The sequence below is a fragment of the Anser cygnoides genome, chromosome 1 (assembly GCF_040182565.1).
Source record: "Anser cygnoides isolate HZ-2024a breed goose chromosome 1, Taihu_goose_T2T_genome, whole genome shotgun sequence".
In the NCBI taxonomy this organism is placed as follows: domain Eukaryota; kingdom Metazoa; phylum Chordata; class Aves; order Anseriformes; family Anatidae; genus Anser; species Anser cygnoides.
The window spans coordinates 154,936,994-154,962,229 of NC_089873.1; the positions used below are offsets into that span (position 1 = coordinate 154,936,994).

The 25,236-nt window shown below is 39.5% G+C and overlaps 1 protein-coding gene across 1 annotated transcript in view; it reads right to left on the reverse strand.

Annotated features, from left to right (window-relative positions):
• Positions 1-25,236, reverse strand: part of PCCA (propionyl-CoA carboxylase subunit alpha) — a 286,917-nt gene that overhangs the window by 8,894 nt on the left and 252,787 nt on the right. Inside the window, exon 22 of the mRNA XM_048072682.2 lies at positions 8,409-8,549. Within this exon, the coding sequence (XP_047928639.2) occupies positions 8,409-8,549 (141 nt within the window). The remainder of the gene's footprint in view (positions 1-8,408; positions 8,550-25,236) is intronic.

A 25,236-nucleotide genomic window follows, 5' to 3' on the forward strand; every position in this document is an offset into this window, starting at 1 on the left:
CATTTTAAGGAGGCCTGAGTGTCACACAGTGTTGCGACGTTTTGAGGAGTTTCAGACATCTCCAGCTGATGATTAATTGTGAGTGATGGGAAATAAAATCCAGTAAAGCCAGCTGCTTGCCATGGTCGGCAAAATTACTATAATGGATATAGGCTGCCAATTTTCCAGTTTTACTGGCAAGTCTTCCAAGTGTAATTAAGGGAAGTTATAAATGATATGGAAATCTATCAAGTCCCATTTATTTTCAGAGGACTCTTTCCCCTGAGACTTTTATCTTCAAGCTTATAGTTTGCTTTGTTGTGCTAATGATTTAAACCACTTCTTATTTCTGATTAAAGCCCCCAATATCCTTCATAAGAAGTTAGATCCACTTTATTCACGGGGATTTAAAGAAACAGAAACCTTTTTAAAGTTGCGTTTGTTAACTGCGCCCAGCCCTTGCTTCCTCTGTGGAGGCACAACCGAGTGTCCTCCATCTTAGGCACCTTGCTACCATCTGGGTTTCTGGTTTGGGACAAATCCTGACGATTTGGAAAGATCTGGTGGGGGGAGGGGAGGAGGGAGAAGAGGGAATTAAAAAATAGAACAAAAAATCCGCCGTTAACAAAAGCCCAACTTCCCCCCAAATCCTAAAGCCTCCAAAAACAAAGATCGTGGGCGCTGCCTTAGACACCAGACATTTAGCACAGGGTGGTGTTGCTCACTAATGTTGTTTGATTTGGAATAAAAGCATGAAAATGATGTGCAAAGGCCTAAAATTGGAGATGTAAAGGATGACTGCACAGTATTCCATTTCTCAATTTCATCCTTCAGAGCCACAAAATGGGGGTGATACAGTTACTGGATGAGATTTACAGTAACAGCTGTGGTCTTCCCACACAAGGGAGGACCTTCTAATGGGCTAAGGTCTGTTTTGAACAGACGGGGAGTAGCAAAACAAGGTTCCCTATTAAGGGTGTGCGGTAATATTCCTGATAAAGAAAGCGAGTAGTGGGAGTCAGATTGCTTTAAGAGACCTAAATCTCCTTTCTCTGTTGAAAAAATAGAGCTATTTTAGAAAGTGCTAACTGCTAAATAAATGAAAGACGTGTAAATGTAAGGGTTTGGTTTTTCGTTAATCTCCTCGCCACGAACTGTAAAGAATGCATAGGAACCAGTGCCAGGGGCATATGGCTTTCTCCTGTGCTGAACATTCATACAAAAGACAGGTTCATCAGTCATTGGAGTATCTGGATAAAAAATTAGCTCCTGATGGATGGTATTTAGAGCTTACCTGCTGCTAGTACATTACCAGAGAAACACAGGTTTTGAAACCCACATGACATTAGAAACTGCAGACCATGAAATACCCCACGTGCGGGTGCACTCCTAATGTACGCCAGGTTATACAAAATAAGAAATAAGCTATTTAAACCCTCTGCCTAAAATTGGGCCCGCTGCAAGGAACCCTGGGTCAGCCCTACACAGGCCAATTAATGCACAGCATCTGCTGTATAGAAGCCGTGCATGAAGCACTTCCGAATGATTTCAGCAATTAAAAGAAAACTGTTTCCTGCCTGTTCTGACAGCAACTGTTTCAATGCAAGAGTGAGCACCAAATCATTGTGTGCAGCTGAAAAAATTAAGTCTTTTTTTTCTTTTTCTTTTTTTTTTTTTTTAGTCTTGTGAAAAGGGGGTGGGAGGGATGAAGATTTCTTATGGAATCGGATCGCTCTTTTGTTGTCCGACATTCTGTGTTTTTCTGCCAAATTAGACAGAAGGCTCCGAGGGTTTACGGGGCCCTCTACAGTATCACCTTCTGGTGCACTGTGGCTCCCTAAAAAGATGGATCAATATCAACCCTGCTGATTTGCCTACAAAAGTGGAAATCCCTCAATTACATTTTTAAGTCCATTATATTTGGAACACAGGTGCTCTGGATGCGTAACATTTTAAAGCTCTCAGATCTGAAGGAAAAAAATAATATAATAATAATAATAAAAAAGACTACAGCCCTAAGCAAAAAGGATCTTAGATTTGCTTAAAAGCAAAGTGAGAATTGGGTTTTATTGATATCTCCTTTCTCAGCTTTGGGGAGACACCAGAAAACAGCCCTTGCGATTTCCATTTTGCTGAGACTTGTGTCTCTGTAGAGTCTTCTGAGTAAGAAGGGACAATACGAGACCATGCCCCACGAAATCCAGCTGCCCTGTCTTGCAGACTTCTGCAAAATAATCACAGAACTCATTTATGTTTGTGCAAAACCACTGAACAGTAATTAAGCATGCATTCACTTTCTAAACCCCTTATGAAAATACTCCGTGTGTGTGTTTATTTGTTGTTTAATCTTGGTCCGTACTGGTATCATTGCCTTTCCGGATTTTTTTCTCTCTGACTTGTTGGCATTCTGGCAGCAAGCATCTAACACGAAAACAAATTGAGAAGAATTTGATGAGCAGCAATTGAAATTCCTTAACATTGTCCGCTGCCATGCAAAATAATTAGCGCAGGCTTTCCCTTCTTTCCAAATTAACTTTGAAACAGGAGCTACAGGGTTGAAAATACAATTAGCGGCAATTAATGCACGTGACAAATCATTATCAAACTTCTTATTTTTTTTGCCACACTCCTTTAAAGAATGAATCGGAAGATAGCACATCCCAAATTTTGTGACCTCTGATTAACCCAAGGTCAGCGATGTCCCCCTGGCAGCAACAAGCAAGCTGGTCATTGCACTCCCACTTATCCCAAACACACTTCCCCAGCTGCTGCTGAGATCCCAGAGCACCAGGGGAAACGGTACGGAGGCAGAGCGCTTCTGTGGGTGATTCTGCTGCTAGTCAGCCCAAGTCAGAGCAGAGTTTCTATCACAGAAAGCTTTATCGGTCAACGTTTTCAGCAATGGCTAAAAAGCTGCGTATCATCCGAAACGGCAAAGCAGACCAATAAATAAATAAATAAAAATCTGTAATTTCTTTTCAAAAGACAGAAAAGGAAGAAACTCTAATTTCTTTTTTTTCTCCCTAGGAAGAAACTCTAATAATATTGACTATTTGTACTTCTGCATAAGAATAGGATTTCATTCTTAATTATACTGCACTCAAACAGAAATCTTAGATTGCATAGATATAGAAGAAAAATATATTTGTAAAATACAAAAATTACATAAATGTTATAAGCAATTAATACAGTGTTTTGCAACCAAAACATAATTATAACTTGAAGTCTTGAGTTATAAGAATGATGAAATATTTGAATGCTTTCATTTTTGGTATTTCAAAACTGTGAAAATGGTTTAATCTGTTTACTGATAGTTGTTGTGGTTTTTTTTTCCCTACAAAAATACCCAAAGAAACCGATATTTAACACACAGAATTATAAAAATTACACAGGTTCCTGGACACACTTGGTCAAGTTCACAAACTCCGTTTAACATAAAAATGCAGTTAATATTTGCAGCGGGATCGCTGAAGAACAGGAGGGATGAAGGGTGGCAAGGGAAAGAAAAAGGAAAAACACAGCAACGAAAGAAAAAAAATGTTCACACATAACAGAAAATCGTATTTCATTTTAAGAACACCTTGCTAAATTATTGACAGCATATTTGTCTTTATCAAATGTAAAACTGTTACTTAAATCAATTTTTACCGTTTTGCCTGGTTGTTGTTTCTCTGTTAAAAATTCCAACCACTTTAATTATGGATATAAGGTAAGAAAGAGGGATTTTATTTAGTTTTTGAGGTCTGAAGGGCAAATATGACTTAAAAGAACACACACCTGGCTGACGGCAACAGGCAACTTTACAACTCCACCTTCTCTTTCCCAAGAATGAACAATGTAGTGAGAAACAGAAATTAGGAAGCTGTTTTGTTTTATCTTGTTCTTCAGTACTGAGCATTTCAACAGTAGAGGTCAAGTGAAACAGATCTTTTCCCATAGCAAGAAACTTTCCTAGGCTTGGGAAATGGAAAATTCTGGAGAAGGCATTTTTTACTATTTTTCTAAAGAATAACAAGAGAAATTGAACCAGCTAACATGCAACTTAACTGGAAAAGGAGCTGAATGCAGTTTAAAACATCTTCCTCAGTTGCTTTTAAAATGTGGGATCACTGACAGGAATTTACTGTGTTCAGTAAATTATACAGGTAAAAAAGCAGCCTTCGAGTTACCTAATTTTGACCTTTCTGAGCCAATCAGCATATCCATTTATTAGCTGATATCTGGGTAGCAAGAAATCATCCCATGCAGTATCAATAGCTATGGCTACAGCAGCATCGATTCGAAATCATAAGACATTTTGATAAATAGACGAAAGTCTGTATATAAAGTGGATTGAGTAGGGATAACTTCCAAAACACGGGGTAATTACTGGCAGGAAGAAAGGAAATTTAGAAATTTGGGTCATAATAATTAATTGCCGTCTTTTTTCAGCTGTAGAGCTGCAAAGATTAAGTAATGATGGGGCATTTATCTAAGGTGCTTTCTTTTTATATATTTATTTCGAGGAGGAAAAAAAAATCATTAAGGTGCTTCCAGCACCAGTGTCAGCTTATTGACCAACGCTTGGCGTAGTATTGCCACCTGTTCTGCCTAATTCAATTGCAAAAGAAAAACAACAAATAAAAACACACAGCTAAAAGAAAAGCATCTTTGCATTTCTGACAGATACAGAACTGAATAAGCAAAAACTGTCATCGTAGGTTAAAATTTAGTACAGACAACAAAGCTGGCAGGACAGCTAAAATCTCTTTTTGTGGCTGCGTACGGTTCAGACAACCCGACCCAGAATCCGTTGTGGGAGCGCTTCATGGGGCTTTCTTCAGCTGGGCCATGACAACACTGCTCTACCTGTTCAAACAGTAGGACCCTGGGCTTGCCCTGTTCCTGCGCTCTCAGTGCACAGAATCCTACGGGCACAAAAATCAAGGAGAAATACGTGCAAGCGTCTGCCTATCCCTGCCCTCTAAGTGAAGGAGAGAATCCGTGCAGCTGTAGCAGTTTTTAATGGTGTTTTTGTGGTAGTTGTGGTGAGATTCAAACCGGGTGCAGTGCCATCTCCACACTCTGGCACAAAAATATTGTTGAGACAGTGAGCTAGCAGGGCTGGCTTGCGGTGGTGTTGGTGTCAGCAGAAACAGAGCGAGTCCCCCGTCCAGACTCTCGAAGCACAGCTCTTCCTTTTGCCCTTAGCACCATGGGGAACCAGAAAGTGACTCTCCCAAACATAATTTCATCCCAATGCATACTCATCTCTAGCAATCTAGTTGAAAAATAAACACCCAAACACCCCCTCAGATGGATATTTCCTATCTAACACAACTGTGCTGTCACGAAGAATGTAAGCTAAATTTAAATCTTCTTTCCCTAAATAATATTAACCTTCTTTCTATTCAGCCAGATTTCAAATTGTTTTGTTGTTTGTGTTGCTTTATGTTTCTGAGTGGCTTCATTGTGTTTCCAGGAATAATTGAGTGACAACTAATTACAGTCTTCTGATCACATGAAGGAAAATAAAGAAAGTAGAAAGTAACTAAAAAGCTAAAAAATTGGCAGCGTCACAAGTTCTGCTTCTCTCTGAATGACAAAAAGCACTTCCCCACTGTGTTACTAAGATCTATAGATCATCTTACAGACAAAAGAAAATAAATTCCTTGCATAGGCAATATCTTTTGGCAAAAACGAATTGAAAAGTGCTTATCAGACCAGCTGGAGAGAGGATGCTCACACAATCTTCTACCGGGCTTCATCGGCCCCGAGTATTTTTCACCAACAGCAGCCAAAAGAGAACATTATTCGTGAAGTAAAAACAATGATGCATCGCAACGATGCGAGGAAAACTAACGGAGAGAGCAGCGTCGCCTTCTCCTTTGGCTAAGGGCACACGGAGAGGGACTAACAAACACCATATGCTTTACCTGGCTGGGTGCGATGCCCTATAGCTGAGCTGCAGGTACCGAGCAAGAGATTGCAAACGCAGCTATTCAGACAAAGGCGATGCATCCCTCACGAGTTGCTGCTTCCCTATTGCAAAGTTTCCTCTGAAGGAGGTAACACAGCCTAGCTCCCCGTGCTGCTGGCCGCTCTGGAATCGCAGGGACCAAGCTGTACCTCTGCTGCCCGCACGGGGTAGGAGAAAACAGCCTCAGATAGCTACGAACCAGGCAGCCTCCAACACCTGAGTGGGGTAAAAAGGACAACTACCTCACTCTCTGCTAGTCTTCAGCTCCGCTGTTTCCACACGGGCTGCAAAATCTGAACTGCCAAGCACCGCTGCAAACGCAGAGCTTGCTCTATAGAACCGAAGCTGCTTAGGTTCCCATTTCTCCAGCAGATTAAAGAAATCAGACTTTTTTTTTTTTCTTTTCTTTCTTTTTTTTCCCAAGCAGTGCAACAAAAGGAGCTGTATTTATCGGGGAGCTACAGTTCCCTGCCCATCACGCCTTGAACAGCTGTAGTGAGTGAGCTGGTTTCTGACGGGCAGCCAAGACGTGTAATCTGAATCACACCATCCCACTGCTTTTTCAGCGCAGATAGCTGATGCTACCCTCATCTCCCTCACTTGCCTTTTTTTTTTTTTTTTTTTAACGTTTTGACACTAGTCCTGAAAAGGAAGGATTTAAGTTAAACCCTTTTCAATAACGCAAATGTGTTTTTGCAATTAAAGCCACACAATTAGCATTGACAAGCTCAGGTCAGCAGAACGTAGATTACGCTGTTCGAACGCTCTGCCACTCGATGCCTCCAGCAAAAAGCTGCACGAGATGAAAACAGAAAAAAAAAATCTCCACACATTATTTAACAACTTATGCTCTGATGCACTGCACCACTTGTGGATTTGTGGGGGGAGATTCATTTATTTATTTACTTTAAATCCCATTGGCTCTGGTCTCCTTCTCCACTGGTTCTACTCCTTCAAGACAACAAGAAATATTCTTCAAGGCACACACAAGAAAGCTGTAACATGCAGCAGAATTAACTTCTCAACAAAATATTTAAAAATATTAAAAAAGACTCAGAATCCTTCCCTTCAAAATGTTTCCCTTCATTCTTCACAGGAAAAAGTATTTGCTTAAGGTCTCCTTCAGTCAGTCACTCTTACTGCCTATACAGGAATCACACATTTCTCACTCCATGCAATGCCTTAGTGACCAATTTTAATTGAATACTGATGTTTTTAAAGGTATAAACGGTGTGTGTGTGCATGTATATATCACAAAACCAGAAAGCTAAGTGTGATCTAAAGGAATTCATCTCTTGCTAATATTTACTTAGCTGTGCTTACTAATGTTTTCTCAGAAATTTCCTTATTTCGTTAATATGAACATTTGCACCTACAAATTTAAGTATTAACACGTTGACTCCTTTCTCTTTGTGAATAGACAGAAATATACATATATTCTAAAAACAACAGTGGCATCTCGCAGAAAAATGTAAACAAACAAATCTCTTTACCAGCACAATTGATGACCGTCACATAGTAAGTCCAGTGCTAATTTTGGACTTGAGATCTTTACCCCATTCTTAAATCATCTATCAAGAAAATCTAGATTTCGTTGCCATAAAATGTGATGCTGCCATAAATTATGAACACTGCGACTAAATCTTTCTGTTTCTTTCTAAGTGCCACATGCACATTTATTACATCATTTAATCAGCAACAGTACCAAAGTACTTTAAAATTAATCTGCACAACCTGAGAGATCCACCTAAGGGCCCTGACCTCAGAAATAACGTTTGATTACAATGTGGTAGAATTTCATAAAAAGCTGATTTCGAGAAAGTATTTACATGCAACTCTAAAACACTGTATTTATGTTCGTTTCCAGCTCAACGCCAGGTAAGGAACACTGGAAATACCCAGAACAGCACTGGCATGTTCTGTTGCCCGTCTGTATGCCAAGTTTATCCTTCATGCAGGACAAGAGAATTCCCATAAGAGAATAGGAAGTCCCAGCATTGAATTCTCAGTTCATAAACGTCATGTGTCTTGTGAAATGCTACTAAAAAAAAAAAGTTAGTATCTACCCTATGTCCCTTGTGTTTACTTACACTTTCATTACTTCACGGCAGAAAACCAACAACCCCTTGTTTCTATCACTAACAACATATATTTACTTACATATATTTACACACACACACATTTCTTTCCCTTGTCAAGGCACTTCTGACACAAAACCAAGCTATTGGTTGAGTTTCAACTGTGGACTTGTAAGCAGACAAACACATTCCCTTTAAACCCACTTCAATCTGAATGGTGCTTCCTTATTATTTTTTACAATTTAAATGAAAAGCAGCACACATCCTTCAGCACACTTTACTCTACAGGTGAGGTTAAAAAAAACCCTGTGACCTGTAGTTTCAGTTGCATCAAGGAGAAATTTGTGTGGAACAGATAATGAAAATGCAGATAGATAGATCACGTTTCTTACCATGTCCCCGGGCTTGACAGAAACTGCCACCACTGCTCCAGGCATGGGAGATCTCAAAATGCTGGAGGTGTCCTCTGCTGCTTTCTCTGGCATGTACTTGCTCAGCTCTGCTGCAACCTTCGTCAGTATTTGCAATTTGTACTAAAGAATAGGAAGAGGAATGTTTTAGCATACTGCACCTTGGTGAATTCCAGTGAAAAATCTGCACTATTTTACGTTTTTATATAATACATCTGTTATCTATTCTTTGCCGACTGCCTAAAAATCACTGTTTGAGATCCTTATTCAGTTTCATTTTCAGGATGTAGGAAAAAAAAAAATGTTGACCCTAAACTGCAGCAATGAGCACATAAAAGGAACTAATCAAGTACAGTAAAGAAATGTCAGATTCATTTTAAAAAAATAGGATTAGACAGGGGAAATACAAATTTTAAAAAACACGAATATCCTTATGCCTACTGCAAATTATTTTTAGTGGATAAAGAATACTGAGGTACTGGAAATTTATTCCCATCAATGTGCCGAATTAGAAACTGACCTTTTGGGAAAGTCTGACACATTTTCAATGACATGGTTAATTTTAAGTGTTACTCTTACTTTTTAAACATTTATTTTAATCACATTTAATGTTTGAAGAGAATAGCTTGTTTAGATTTTGCAATTTGAACATAGTAAACAATTTCATTTCCATTTTTCATACACAAGCAGAAAAAAGGAATAATTTGGTTGTATTGAACGTATTTTAACTGTAATAAAAACTGTTCAGCAGCTGTTACGTTCCTTAAGGAAAAAAAAATGTTCTCTCTATTATGTTTTATAACGATTAAAAATGGAAAAGAGTATGGTGAACCTCAAATGCCTAAGAGCATCGGTTCAAACAAAACCTTTCTGAAAACATCTACATGCATACACTAATCTGAGCTCCAGGCTTTTAGTTTTTAAAAACTTGCAATCCCTTTGACAATTCATTGCATTTAGACAGATGGCCTTCGAATTTGTCCCAGTACACTTGCAAATGAATGCAAAAATCCAGTAGATGGCAGCAGGTCTCTGCGTGAAGCTCCTTCCTCCCCGTGGCCAACTGAGCGAAGACCAGCACCACACTTCATCAATAATTTAAACAAAGGTTTTAATAATAAGCGTCGGATGAAGTGCATTTACAATTCAAATGTGTATTTTGCTGATGGAAAGTTCAACACCTTGCTTTGAACAGTATGTTTTCTTCCAAAACAATTAGCTGTTGTTTTATTAGCAATAAAATGTCTTTACTTTTCATTTCTGCACAGACAGAAAAAATCCGATCCCCTTATGGCAAAGGTAAAGGGGGACGCTACCTTCTGCTTCTCTAGGGAGTAGAACAAGGTATTTAGGAATACATGCAAAAGGTAATTAACTCGGCAATGACATCTTTAAAAAGCAGCTTTCAAAGGCAAATTGAAACAACGTAAGGGAGGATCATCGTCCTCCACAAATGGCGCTTGCACACGCGGATTATGTGCAAAGAACAGCGTGGCCATTCGGTTAGAAATGTTGCTTCTCATCAGAAGTACACGGAAATAAATGATTGAGTGAACCAACCCTCCCCTCCACACCCCGGGTAAATGTAATAAAACGCCACGACGATATTTCCCGAAGCTGCAAGTGGCACCCAAAGATTTCCGAACCTATTCCCAAACGCGCGCCTTGGTCACGACAGTCGCTGTGGCACACGCACACCAGCACCATTTTGTATGCAAAAAGCTGCTTTAACTCCAAGCCTCCTGCAGGCATCGTCGTGGCAATTAAGACTCTGGCGCTCACGTTCTCAAAACCAAAACGCAGTTAGCTTTCTCTGCACACAAGGAAACGCCGTTCAAGGCAGCGGGCTCCTTGCGGTCTCTTTTTCTGGAAGCGTGCGCACACTTGCATGTGTGCTGGAGGGGAGAGGGGAGGCGATGCCTATAGGAGATTTGATGACAGAAGTTGCAAACAGAATTGCAGCAGTGTGACAAGTCAAATAATAACATCTTGTGCATGTTTCTTCGCTCCTGAGTGTCTGTTTTGCAATCAAGACATACAAGTGTCTGCCAGTTTCTGAAGGATATGATCCTTAAGTGAAATTACTGTGCAAATAAAAGCTTTTTACTCCTATTAAAATTCGTCTGAGTCATAAGTGGCAAGGAAAAAAAGCTTGCAGAGTGTATTCTGCTGTCAATCTAATAAACATTCTGTGCAGAGGGACTATTTATCAAAGATAAATTGTACTTAAAAGTCCTTCATTAAATCTATGGGGGGGAATATAATTACACCAAATTGCACAGTTTCAGTATCCATGGTTAGTGTCTTCTTTGTACTCAGAGTTTGAAAATAAAATAAAAAATAAAAAAAAATAAAAAGAAACAAGGAAGAAAACAGAAGTTAGATTTGTGGACTGTATTGTTGCCTCTTGCAAGCGACTATTTTGATAGGATTTCAAAGGATTGGGTTTAGATGCCATTTAGTTGTTTTCAGCCACTTACAGAGAGAGAGATCAACACTTCTGAGCTGTCCAATTTCAAAATTTAAACTTCAAGTGAAAGCTATACCTTCTGCATTCATCTGAGTTACGGCATTTCACAGGGATTGAAACACACAATTCCCTATGCACTCACAGCTTACAGCAGTGGGGGAAAACCATGTTCCTCAGTGTGCTGCACTTGAAAGCTCAGCTCTCCACAGCAAGTTAAAATATCCCAACCAAACATTGTTTTTACTATCTTTATAATTTTCGTATCTTTTAGATTCCTTTCTCTGCAGGACTCCTGCTTTGCTTGGAGTGAGATGTAAGAGCCAGTACACTCAAAGCTTTAAAACGCAGGTCTTTGTTACTGATGAGCTGTTCCTTTTCCTTTTGTATTTGTTTATTGTTCTTTAGTCTGTTTGGGGGATAAGCAAGTTACTGTAATCAAAAAGCAAAAAATAACAACAGTAAACTTCTCAGGGAAGGGCCTTTTTTGGCACAGTTGGTTCACAAATGACCTTTCAGAATATAAAAAGACAAAGCAGCAAAGAAAGGTTCCTTCTTTAAGATTACCTTTGATGTATTTCTGCTGCCGCCTGGACCCCACTAAACACCCACATAAGCGTCCCTTTGTAAAGCTGTTTCTCATCTCTGGGGGATGAGATTTGCACAGGAGGAGCAGGGGGGGCCGCTCACCTCGCTGGGAAGCTGCCCGTGGCTTGGGGAGACCCACAAGGATCTGGGGAAGTCAAATCAATGCCTGCCAATGCCACTAAAACAAAGATGATTAAGGATATACCCATTTTGTTTTTTTAAGGATGATTAACACTGCTGTTATGCCCTTGATTTAGCATGTGAGGACAACACTGTACATATGAAGTAGAAGTTTTTATACAAATGGAGTGTGGACGGCGTTCGGCTTTTTCGCCTTTTTCCCGAGGAGGAGGAGATGGGAGAAAGCAAGGGGCGTAAATTGAGGAAGGCTGTAAAGTTTGGGTTATAAATAGAGACCAGAAGGTTTCCACTGGCCTAAAACAGAAGAAACATCTGTTGGAGTCATAAATAGATTGCGGCGGACTCCCGGCGCAATGAAAGCTGCTAGCCATCAGACCTGCGCTGAGGAGTGGTTGTCACCAGCCACTGCTCCGCTCCGCAGGGCTTCAGAGCCCAATTCTTCCAGCCAAAGCAAAGTTAATAGAGAAGTACCTGAAAGGAACCATACAGCTTCTGATGGCGTATAAAACAGGTGTTTCTTTTCCACAAGACTGCTGGAGTCCACACTCAGTTGACAAAAATTACAGGAGGGAAAGGGGATGTTACTTAATAGTTCTCTTAGCGTAACAGTATCCTAACTTTCCTGCTAAATGAATTGGATGTTTTTGTAATGCCAAACTACCGCTTACGACCAAACCTCTGTGACAAAAACAGAAGGGAGAAAGAAAGGTGTAGTAACAGCAGTGCAAAGGATTAGGTGGGGGGAAAAGAGAAAGCGTCACATTGAAAATTATACCTTGGGTTTTGTAGGTTTTGTTTTGTTTTGTAGACATATACAGTACTGATCTCTCAAGTCAGCAGACAAGAAGTAGACCAGCTGCTACTAAATAGGTGGCCACAGCACACCTGAACCCCATCTTTACTTAAAAACAAGTTCTGTAGCTTGAACAGATACGGTTCCCTTACTGGCTGCAACTGCATACTGCGTACCTTCAGTATCATGCTCATGACTGCACTCTGTTACAACTCACATTAGTTTATTAAATATAATCTTCCCTGTACACCTGAAACTCATGTCCCCAGAAGCTGTAAATGTTCAAACTCCATTGGAGATTTTATAGAGCAATCTAATGTATCAATACCCATATGGTACTTACGACATTGTTTGGACTGCCGACCAGATGTGGATTTTCAGAGCGCTTTACCTTAATGTTCAACCATGTTTTTCAAATGTCTGTCATTCTTGTGGTCAGAAGGGTGAAAATCCTACGTAGCTCAGGTTTCAGTAAAGAAACTGCTGTGCATCTTAATTACTTTCGCTAACCTTACAGTGTCATTTTTGGAATCAACGAAATTTATTAACTGCGGTTGCGTAATTTCCCTTTAACATCTCTAATCAGCATCCTATCTCAAGTCACTTAACTGTTGTGGCCTGCAGTTTGACCATCCCAGATTCACGTGTAATACGTTATTCAGTATTCACTCATGGCAATAATAAGCAGTGTAGCTGAGCTGAATACAACGAGCACACTGCCTTTTTTATGAAGCATTACCCATTTTGACACACTGACCGCCCGTGGCCTCGCTGAGATTTCCACCAGGGCATCTAAACAGGAAAATGATGTATTTATTCCATATTACTTCAGGGTGTCTGGCACCACCCTCTTTTAGAGCCCAGGATTTCCTACTCCAGATGAAGAACCTACACAGCACTTTGCACATCTCGGAGGTTTTAGGGTTTTTTTTCCGAGCTCCGAGTTCAGGAGCCGATTTCCACACGGGGGTGGCGAGGACTGGCCCCAACAGCCGCGCAAAAAAAAGGCGGCACCTTCGGTTTAATGGAGCAAAAAAAATGAAAATAATAATAATGAAGCCACACACACAAAGCAGCCACAAAAAAATCAAGAGCCTTTAGCAGCGGCAATAGGGGAGGGCCCAGCGCCGGGCCTAGAGGTCCCAAGGCCGGGCCTGGAGGGCCGACGGCCGGGCCCCGAGGGCCGGGTCCGGGGCTGTATGATTTCATACACCGCCGCATTGAGGATTTTCCCTTGCAAGCCGCCTGCCAGCCCATCTCCGGCTGTATTTACGCCGGCGCCCGGTTGTGTTTACAACGCGGCCGTAATTAGAAGGGATGCAACAGGCGGCCACGGTGCTCGGCCTTCCATTTTGCCACCGCGCCGGGTACAGCGCGATCCTGCTTCACGGAGTCATGCGAAACGACAAAAGCGCTATTTTCTGCAGCCTCGGCGCTCAGACGGCACTTCATTTGCAGCTATCTATAATTAGATTAATGGTGTAGTGCTGTACAAAGCAGGCCCACTTCACATCAGATAGCATATGAATTAGGACAAACACTTATTTCAATTCCAGGCAGAGAAAGCAGTGACTGGGGTATTTAGCATACCCTTTATGGTGGAATGAGATGTTAATTGTGTACCATTACCTCTAAACTGCTTGCTTGTTGTATAAATCACTGTGCTAATTGATGCAGAGATAGAAACGTAGCCACAGGCAAGAAAGCAACGGAATGAGAGCTGAAGATGGTGGATAAAGGATTATCGAGTAAAACCATATGGAGATGAGGTTCCTTTGAAACCTGCCCACAAGCAGTGCCACTGTGAACTACGGGGGGAAAGTGCTGGAGTGATGCCCTCGGAAAATGTATGGATTTTACCATCACCGCTAAAGAAGAAAACCGTAGTAACGAGTCCGAGGCAAAGAGAAAAAAGTGCAGGGTAACTGCGTGCAATGAACCTCAACACATGCCTCCAAACCACAAGGAACAGGCAGAGCGTGCCTTGGGAACAGTCGCCCCACCATCCAGATTTTGGGGGCCCGAGTTAATAAATAACACTCGCAAACTGCCCAGAGCAGATGGTCCCCTGACCCATCTGCAGGCTAGAAATGCTGGTGGTTTAAACAGAAAATGTTTCTCTTGAGAGAGAGAGAGAATTCAAGTGGCTATTGATAAGTTAAACGTCCTAATTAGGAGGAAGAAGGGAAGCAGCTTTACACACCTGTAGTAATAACTACACATATTCTAGTCTGTGTCTATACAGAAACAAGAAAATCCCCCCCAAAAATCCCCTCCCATACACTGTGCAAGCAACAGGGGTGAATTTCTCAGAAGCAACACGTAGCTCTGTCTGCAACAGGACTAACAGAAGTACAGGACTAAATGTCACAGACTGGTTTTGGAGCTGTCTGTCATCTCTAAAAAAAGCATTATAGCCATTCATAACTGCATTGCCCTCTGTAGATTCTCTCAAATAAATGGTGACTTTGACCAGTCTTCTGCCCACACATGTCCCTACCGTACATACAGAGTTGCGGCTTCCTCCTCTGGTCACACGTGATGGATTGGACCACAATGCTTTTAGGACCATTCCCACTGCTACCTTTGGCTGAAGTCTATCAACTGAGTCAACAGCATGCCCGCCTGAGCCTTGGTTTCTTGGCAAAGGTACCTAGAAACAGCATTACACGAGGAAGATGAGCTACAATGCCATCTTGAGCATCCCATTCAAGGAGGACAAGCCAATTGGGTGAGGTGCTCACCAATGAGCCCTGCCTTCTTCCTCTACAGACACATGAATCTGTTTGGCAGAGGGGTCACCTTATCCCACAACATCCTATTCTGTAACACCACTGCACTATAAATCATCTCACGCCTCACATCTGCTGCTAGATTATTATATCAACTATTTTCTTATGTTTCTTGTTCAGAAAACTTCATAAAATCTTGTTCAGAAAACTTACGACTTAGCTTCGTATTGTGATCACTAATAGCTTCATATTTTGATTGCTAATAAAATACCAAGACAAAATGAGAGTAACCAAAATGCTATTCGATGTTCTATTCCATGAAAACAATACTCTTTGCAACATGACACTTCAGGGTGAATGCTGCCTTTCAGTGATGTGCTCTAAGATCTTATCCCAGTAAAATAAAATAAAATAAATAAAATAAAATAAAATTCCCCCAAAATACAAGGTGTCTTCCACTTGAGTGTTTAATCCCTGCTGTTCTTCAGTGTACGATATTGCCTTAGCTTAAAAGAGCAAAGAGAATGCATTGTATCTACCAGTATCTCACTGTCCTAAGGGTAATTAAAAAGAATGATATATCGGATTTTCCAAACTTACTGAAGCTTAAAGTGTCATAGTAATGTTTGTCGACCTCTGTTCCCAACGAAATACACATAACAACCATATATGTATATGTGTATCCATGTATATATGGGAGGATTTGGGGGTGGACAGTTACCAGTTACAAACAAAGCAGTACTAATGTACAAATTACTGCTTGCTGCAATATCAACTGAATAGCAGAAGAGAATCATTTATTGGTTGACAAAGTGCTTCAATTACTTTGAGAGGAACCTTTAAATTATTTCCAACACAATAAACCAAACAGGAGCAAACAGAGTGATGTTAAGGACAGCATTCACTGTTTAGAAATTATGCTGGCGTTCAACAGTTTAGATTTTGGTCACCAGATATAAAGCTGGTGGATTATCCTCTTTTGTCACTGAAGCTTATAAGTTTAAGGAAACATTAGCTATATCTGGCCAACCGAAGGGACCTATGAAATAGAAACAAATGGAAGTAGGAAAAAAAAAAAAAAAAAGAACAACTCTATGTTGACTACTTTGAAATAACACCTCCCAAGTGTGCGGCTAGTTGACATAAATGGAAACGCACGGAGGGAAAGAGCTGTGAAGCTGTGTAACAGTCCTGTTCCTAATCATTAATCACTTTTTTTTTTTAGACCGTTTAAACTAGCCCATTAGAGCCTGCAGCAAAATGCCAACACTCCCATCACTTGCATGTCAGCAGTGCTGGTGTTAACAGGAGAAAATATATGGTTTCTATGACTGTGCCCCAGTTCTACAGCATTTGCTACCTTTAATTGAAAAAGGCAGTTAAACACAAGGTAAATCATTCAGTTACCTAAGCTGTTTAATAACACATAATTGATAATGTCAATATGTTACAGTGACATAATGCATCACTTTCATCACTCTTATGGCTTCAAATACGGTCAACTTATACTTAAAACATTCGCTTAATATCTGCTATTTAATGAAAAGCCCAGTGAGAACTGCCTTGAGCACCATGTGTGGAACATACGTACGACACACAACGCTACCTCGATTGATCTGCTGTTCAGTTAGAAATAGGTTCCTGACGCGACACTTACAACTTTGTGAAAATGGTTTAGTTGTAGCATTAGCAACCTGGGTTTTGTCTCAGAACACTGTAAACTCCTTTAGGAATAATATAGATTTCTCTGATAAAAATATATTGGAAATTCTGCGCAAGAAAAATCAGCTACTTTTTCTGAAACGTTCTGACTACTTGATTTCTGAAACGAGTCCCCATCCTACAAGGTTTTGCTTAACTTTTCATATGTAACCAGGCCCACAGTAGCCACCGGGACTTGTTAGCGTAAGACAAAGCACACGCTTAAGTGCTTACAAAATCAAACCCACTAAATATGCAATATATTCTGGAGTAGAAAAAAATATATCTGATCAGCTGGGTACAGACTGTGGTTAAACATGACCAACCCCATTAAACAGCACAGTACTTTTTAACATACATTAATTAAAAACTCCTGATTTGATTTTTGCAATTATTTTAAATAAGCAAGAACATTTGACCTGTTTATTCTGTAACAATAAAATGTAGCCACTGACGAGTTCCATGCAATTCTCTTCTCATTGTGTAGCAGAGAACAGCAGTTGGTTGCAAAATGTTTTTTTTTTTTTCCAAACAAACAAACAAAAGCAATCAACTTTTAATGACCCCTGCTACAGGATGTGTGCAGCAGTGGACAAACTACAGCATTAGCTGCAAAGAAGATGATGGAGCAGACTCAGAAGCAGCAGCAGGCAAGATAAAGTGTGCTGATGCTTTGAACCTCCTTTACCTACATGCAACTGTAACATTTGCTCACTGAGATTTCAAATGTCTCATAAACAAAATGGCTCAGAGGGTTCAGTATTCTGAAATAAAATTGGAGTGCTTCACAGGTAACCGCTTGTCCTCCTCCTGTTCTTAACACCAAGCCTACAAACGTCTTTCAGAGAGAAGTTCAGTTCCCATGTCCTGGAGTTTCCTGTCTGAGGAGAAGATCTAATAGCTAATAACAGCCAATAATGATTGCAATGAACTGCAGTGGCCACAGATGACTACAAAGTTGCCTGTATATCTTGCTTAATTTGTTAGAGTAATGCATTTTCACAACAATAAAAAGCAAGTCCATTGTGAAAATGCTTGCAAAGGTAGCCTGTAGAGCTTGGTTTAACTAAGCCTGGTGTGTTTAAGCCTTGATATAATTAGAGGCCTGAGTGACTAAGATAACAACTTACAAAAAGAAAAAAAATGGTAGAGATGCTCGAAACCACAGTACCAATTACGTAGCAACCCTACACCCATAGGATGCTTACTATTTGTCAGCCTGGTTTATTTTGGTTAATTACAAGATCATAAGTTACTCAGTACGTTCGGTAAGAAAGTACTTTTTGAAAAGTACTATCTGATTTGGGACACAACACATCCCTCTCTAGGAAAAGAAAACATATAGCAAAATCGGTCTACAGAAATGCCAAGAAAATGCTGCTTAATGCCCAGACACCATGTTTTCCCCCTCTAGGTGGCCATGGAATAATAAATGTTTGAATCCTCATCTCTTCAAGCTCAGCTCTACTTTTGGCATTTGCTTGAATGGAAGAAAAAGCCAAGCACAGAGTCCTTTCCTTCACTGTGAGAGTATCTGTGCCATAAAGAATATTTAGATAGGTCTCATATTGCACAGACAGCAAAAATGTTTTTCGTCTATATGTTTTATACCAGGAGAGTTACAGAGCAAACTACATTCTTTTACGGCTTACAAAGTTTTCTAGTGGTTGGGCAAGCACTGGTTAGAGCTTGGTCTGTTAATTTGCCTTGGAGCGCTTCCAAATACTACTTGGTAAACCACAGCATCTTTCTGTTTTGTTTTATACAGCAGGTAGCACAATGACATCTACAACTGGAGAAAAATGTGTGTAGGAAGCCAGGGCCCTTTTACAACGATTTGATTCAGTTTACGAAGCCCTCTGGATTGAAGTATGATAATTTAGGTAAGTTAACATATGAACCTGGGCAAGCCCAGATGCATTTTCAGGCTGTTGCAAACTCAAAATTCAAAGCAGGAGTCTTTAGCCAGTTGTGAGGAGAAGTACAGAGAAAGAAGTGACTACATTTATAAGAACTCACACCATCTAAGATGGTGCAGCTTTACATGAACTGTGTGATAACCTCTGCTGTACCTCTTTCTGTCAGACAAACTACATAGCAATTAAACAGCCCAGTTATCGATTCGGGGGTTTTAGTAGCATGACTGCTCACGTTCAAGACAGAAGGGGCTTTAAATTCTGGACCTGTTTTTGTCCTGGACTGTTCTTGTCAATAGTCCCACTGATTTCATGGTCCTGCCCAAGAGACTTCGCTGAGAACTTTCGGCTCAGTAAGAACTGAGCTGCTACGCTGCCCACTAACATGGACGTGTTTGCCTGGAAAACGTGTTTGAAAAATGAATCCCTCTTTCCTACCATCTTCTGCAGGATGGGGCTCTTTTACATTACAGACTACTGCTTTTATAATTCAGGCCTTACATGACAATCTTAATATCTAATGGCTAGACCCAATAAAAGACTTATATATCTGAAGCAGGACACTTAGGAAGAATTGAAGCACCTAAATCCAAAATGGCAATATAAACCCCTGATCGTCTGTCACTGAACACTGAAGGTGCTTACAACTAGCCTCCTTTGTGGATCAAAATACATTTTTAGAGTTCTGCTGCTGCACCAACTCAGGACCACGCGATCAGCCACGTCCTTCCCTAAGCCCAGATACGACCCTGAAATCAGGAAAGTAGGGTCCAGTTCTGCTTCGGGGACCATTTTTTCATTAAACTGACATTGCATATCATACATAAAATATTGCAGAGCAGACAGAAAGAAAAGCAGAAAATTTGAGATCAAATGGATGCTAAAATTGGAAAAAAAATACTCTCAAAGGCTAGCCTCTTATTGTCAGCTTTAAGCACTTGTGTAGTTAAATATATTCCTTAAGTGTGATAATGAATTGGAGTACCTATTTCAAAAACAGGTTTATAAATATTTCACTCACACAAATATAAAGTTTTCCAAAACATTCCTTCAGCAATTTATGACATAGCTATCTTAGCCCAAAAGTCGTAACATTCATGTAAGAGGCTCAGGTAAAAGTGAGTCCTGGGAGTCATTTACCATTAAACAGCAACATTATTCAGTGGATTTGGGACTGGGGATGAAGTGATGAACGTTACCGTATCCAATTACACTTGACAGGACAGCAGAATGCAATCGTGCAAATGGAGATAAGACAAAAATACCCCATTTAACAACTCTTGCTAAAAGCATTAGGGAACTTCATGTTAAGTGACTAAGAAACTAAGAAAGATGGATCTGCAGTATTTTGTCCACTCAAATCTCTTCCATGCATTTGGAAAACTCCACCTTCCACTTTTCAATAAACCACACTTTTAGAAAGTATTCCCACGCAACCTTCTGTATTATTGGACACAACCTTGAAATGAACTTTAATGTACTTCACGCTGCAAATTTCTGAGTGCTTTTAAAATTTTTACTTATAACAACATACATTTTGGGGAGATAAAAAAAGTCGCAAATATAAATGCCTTTGTACAAGAGACTTTTCAATTCTTACAACCCACTGAGCCTGCCTCTAAACTACAACACTTTCTGCCAAGCATTTCACATTAAATTATGGAGTTTTCTCAAGGGCTAAATTACCCTTAGCCCCCCAAAAGTTATTAGTGTGTGAGTTTTGGCCATTATTTCTCAATTGAGTTAACCTCTGTCCTCGGGGCAACATTTTGCAGTTGTTGGTTAAAGTGACTCAGTATTTATTTATTTATTTTAAATCAGACTAAGTTTCTGTGAGTAATAAATTTAGAGCATGGTGTATATTGTTATCCGTACTTCCATTTCTGATTCCAACTCTTGATTTTTCACATAATAATTAAAGAATGGTGTGAAACTGTTTCAGACAATCATCATGAGAACAGTAGAGAAAGAAACCCAGGAATATTTCTTTAAATTCAAATGAAACTCAAAGACAATGAACTTTGAATAAATATTTAATCAGTCCTACACTTCACCTTACTGAACAATCATTTTTATGCCATGCTAAATATGTTTGTAATTACCATTATAAGATTTCTGTTGAAGATGCATTTTATATGTTTTATCTTATTACATGTAAAAACTTTGTTTCTCATGCTAGCATTTTACTGCATGTAATCCAACAACTTACAGTATATTTGGACTATTACACTCGTAGCTTTAGGCCCAAGAGCTATTTTCCAGGTTCACGAGGCTGATTTCTCTGCTGGTTTAAAAAGTGAAATGCAAACTGTAGTACGCTTCTCCTGATCACCAGATAACTTGGCCGAGTTTCTTTAACAACGGTTCTTAGCTTCAAAAGACAAAAACATTGCTCATAAGAAACTTGAACTCATGCTTGAGTTTATTAATCGTACAGTGAATTTCTCAGCCTTACAAGAAGCAGTATGCTATAGACTAGCAGTGATCCACTGGCCACAAGGTGAAAACCAATGAACTGAAGAGAACTTTAGCTCCAATAACGCAGTAGGTTAACACATCCATAGCTATGGATCTATTTTCAACATACTAGTTAATCACCCTTGGCATAAAACGCAATCTGAGTAAGTCTGTGTATCAGTAATTCCATGAACTTGTTTTGGGAATAGGAAAAGAAACTAGTAACAACAAAGAATGCCGCTTCAAAATACAAATTTCTGAGCATTAATGGGCAGAGTAAAATGATGATGAAGAGGAGGGAAAGTTTCTAAGACTAGAAATAACAAGTACTAATTTCATCCAACACAATGCTCTCACTACTCAGTATAATGGAAGAAAGAGACCTGCAGGTTATCCTCATGCTTTAAAGCTTCCCGGTTGGTCTGCAGATTTCAGATTTGCAAAGAAATGGAACTGAAAATGTTTCACTGTGGGATAAGAGAGAAGTTGAACAGATCAGTCTTGTAACACTGATTACAAATGAAATTTTAAAGTGAAACAAATTGCAAAAAATATTTTTCTATTCTCTTTTCTCTAAACTTAAATGTCTATAAAATGGCTGGAATCTGACTGACAAGGCAACCCTGCTGTGTGGTAAAGAAAGACTTTCATTAGTAGGTAACTAAAACTACACCACACATGAATAAGTACGGTGGATGTACCAAAAGGACCACTAGGTTTCTCACTGTCCCTCACTAAGATTTGGCAATACAGATTGCAATCCCATCACGTGGAAGTCAGTATATAACCCCTACCTCCACCTTTTTAGGCAAACACGCTCTTAATAGCGAGGGGAGCTGCAAAAAGCAAGCATCTCTACCTTCTCCAGCTATGATTTTTGATAGATACGACCACAGCAGCTAGGCTTTGGGCTGAACTCAATGTTGCACACATATGCTAGCTGCCTTCTGAAGACTGTTCTCTCAGGAGACTTGAGACGACTTTGAGTACTTTGTTTCAGCAGCACAATGGGGATAAGTGAAGATTGGATATCTAGTTCCCCAGACCACGGTCACTAAGAAGATGAAGGTGCCTCAAGTTAGACAGCTATGAAGCCTATTTTGTTTTAGGTGTCCTGAGGACACTTCAGAGGTTGCTGGACATTAAGTTTCCTCGATCACTGTCTGACTCAGACACTTAAAGTACAATTGAATCTTGCGGTAGTTGCCAAAATAGGCACTTGAGCCCCTCTGGACATTTAGATCTGATGCCTAAGGATATCTGAATGTATGATACTAAACTACTGTTGTCAAAAAAGGTTATAATCATACCATGGTTTATATCAATTTCTATAAAACTGACTAGTGGTAATTGTCTATCTTTCTTTTCTTTTTGAATTACTTTCTCTAGGCAAATTTCATTCACAACAAAATTATATCAACTGCTTATAGTCACATCCTGTGCCTCCTTTTCAAATAGAGACACCTGTTTTAATCCGTTCGTTTGTTTTTTGACCTCACTGCTGTGTTCAAGAGCGTTGAATTTTAGATAGATGTTCAAACAGCTACAAACTGGCTTAAAATTATTCACTCTTCAGTAATTAAAATGAGAAGGGAGTCACATGAGGCTGGCAGAGTTATCAGTGTCTCCTACCCTTTACATATGGCACATGGTAATTTATAACTCATTTTTCTCATTTACCAAGTCTTGAAGATTAACTTTATCGCCTGTGAAGATGACGTTTGGGTGCATGCAATCAATGACTAAATCTCAGTTGCGTGGTTGCCTGTAATCCAAAAAGGGTTCTGTGTTCCACAGTTTCATTGCTTCAGTTGCTGCTGTTTAACAACTTTACGGTAATACAGTTCCTTATCACTGTAGGGGAATAAATGCAACAGCAACTGTGAGGCTCTCTCCACAGCACACTCACTTCTGTGGTAGTTGTGTTGCACTTGCTCTCCTTCCTTGCTACCCTTTCACAGACCGAATAGCTTGAAAGATGATCAGGCATAATCAACACGACTCCCTTCTGCTATTCCTGATTATTTGCTTGTTTTGGAAGGTAAGGTGTTTTGAGAGCAGAGTACACTGGCCAGAATAATATTTGAAGCCTCGAAATTTGCTGACCTACAACATAACCAACAAGCTGGTTTGCTGCAGTCAGTAAACACAACAATTCCAGTTCCACTTACAGATTTGCAGAGAATTTGAGACCAACTGCACTACTACTTTATGTCTGATTACAGGCATTGGATTTCTCTTCCTCCTTTAATACAAAACAAAACAAACTTTGTTTAGTGCCGTTATGGAGGGGTAACCTTGCTAAAGCTTGTAGCTGTAACTTGCCTCATGATATCATATTATCACATAAACTTCGCTGTTTATATAGTCAATAGAATAAAATTAAATGACTTCATAGAACCAAATTAATTTCTCCTATGCTGTGTTCATTTTAAAATAGAGTCAATATTATTTATCCTACCTGACAATAATGCCCTGTGCTTCACATAAGATTGATTCAATACCAGCAGGTAGTTATCAATGAATGCACTTTGCTGTGGTAAATGAACACAATCAATACTCAGAAATGTGAGTTTTCTGGCATATGACTGAATTGTAACTAAAGTGAAGACCGAGTTTTGTTCAAGTCTTTTCAGATCTTCCTTTAGGTTTCACATAAGAAGAGTCTGGATTTCATAGTCAGCACCAGTATAGCTACCATCTGAAAAATTACCAGGCAGCACCATTACACACTGAACATCATTATCCTCTGACAAGGTTATACTGCATAAGATACCAGGAAAAAAAAAAAAAAGGAAAACTTAAGAAAAATATCAGAGATTCTCAGCATTCCTTGAAAAACATTATTGTTTGAACTGTTAAGTAACCTCTGAACTAATACAACATGAAGGCATACTAATGTTAAAATCATCTTGATGAATATCATGTGAAGAAAACTGTATTTTGAAGGGCACATTGCATGAATTTCAATTTGCTCTGTTCAAAACAGAACAAGAAAAGCAGAAAAGCTATAGATCTTGGAAGGATATCCCAAGACATCCAATTTTCATTTAGAAATAATGAATGATTGTAATATTAGTTAATACAAGCAGAGAAACATTTCAGTTATAATACATGCATTCGAAAAAAAACCCTAATGTCACCAAGATTGACACATCTTCTCTGTTAACTTCAAAAAAAAAACTACACATAAGGACTCTGGCAAAATCATTTTACTTAAAAATTGCCATAAATGAAATGTGTGAAAAGGAGCTTTTACAAGACATCAAATATACAGGTTTCCCTGACCACTGACTTTCGGCAGGAACTGGTTTTCTGATTGCTCTTAATCCCTTATAAAATGTGTCCCCCAAGATCCTTCAGCTTTTCAATCTTTTTAAGGAAGTCCTCATTCTTCCTATAGTAACTTATGCTAGCTTGCACTATTTCTGAAGTAACATTGTATCAATAGTGTTCCCAGGCACCACAGTATTGACACTTTTTTTCTTTTTTTAGTAAGTTTCTCAAACTTCACATGTAGTGAGTGATCCTGCTTTTACTTCATAGAAAATACTGGGGAAGTACACTCCATAGCAAATACTGGGGAAGTACACTCCATAGCACACTTGCTTTTATGTTTTACTACTGATTTAATATTAAAATATTGAGTAAAAAATAAGAGAGCGAAGCCGGGATGCTTTGGAGTAACACTGGTACATTTTTATATATTTACTGACAGAGAGGTGCTGACGATTTTAACTATAAACAGTCCTTATAGCTCACATCTTTCAGAAATGAACCACAGTTTATTTCTTAATGCATTTTAAGAACGAAGCTGGCTTTCTTGGAAAGAGGTGTGAATTCATGAAAATTTAAAATAATTCCTTTCTGATCGTATACAACTTCTATCAGTGTTTTGATGTGTGCTTGCGAAAGAAATACAAGGCAGCATGCTTCATCCATCTTTCCTCCCGTTTTTCATAAAAACATCCTTATGTCAACCATAATCTACCTCAGTTCTCCCCCACATAGCATG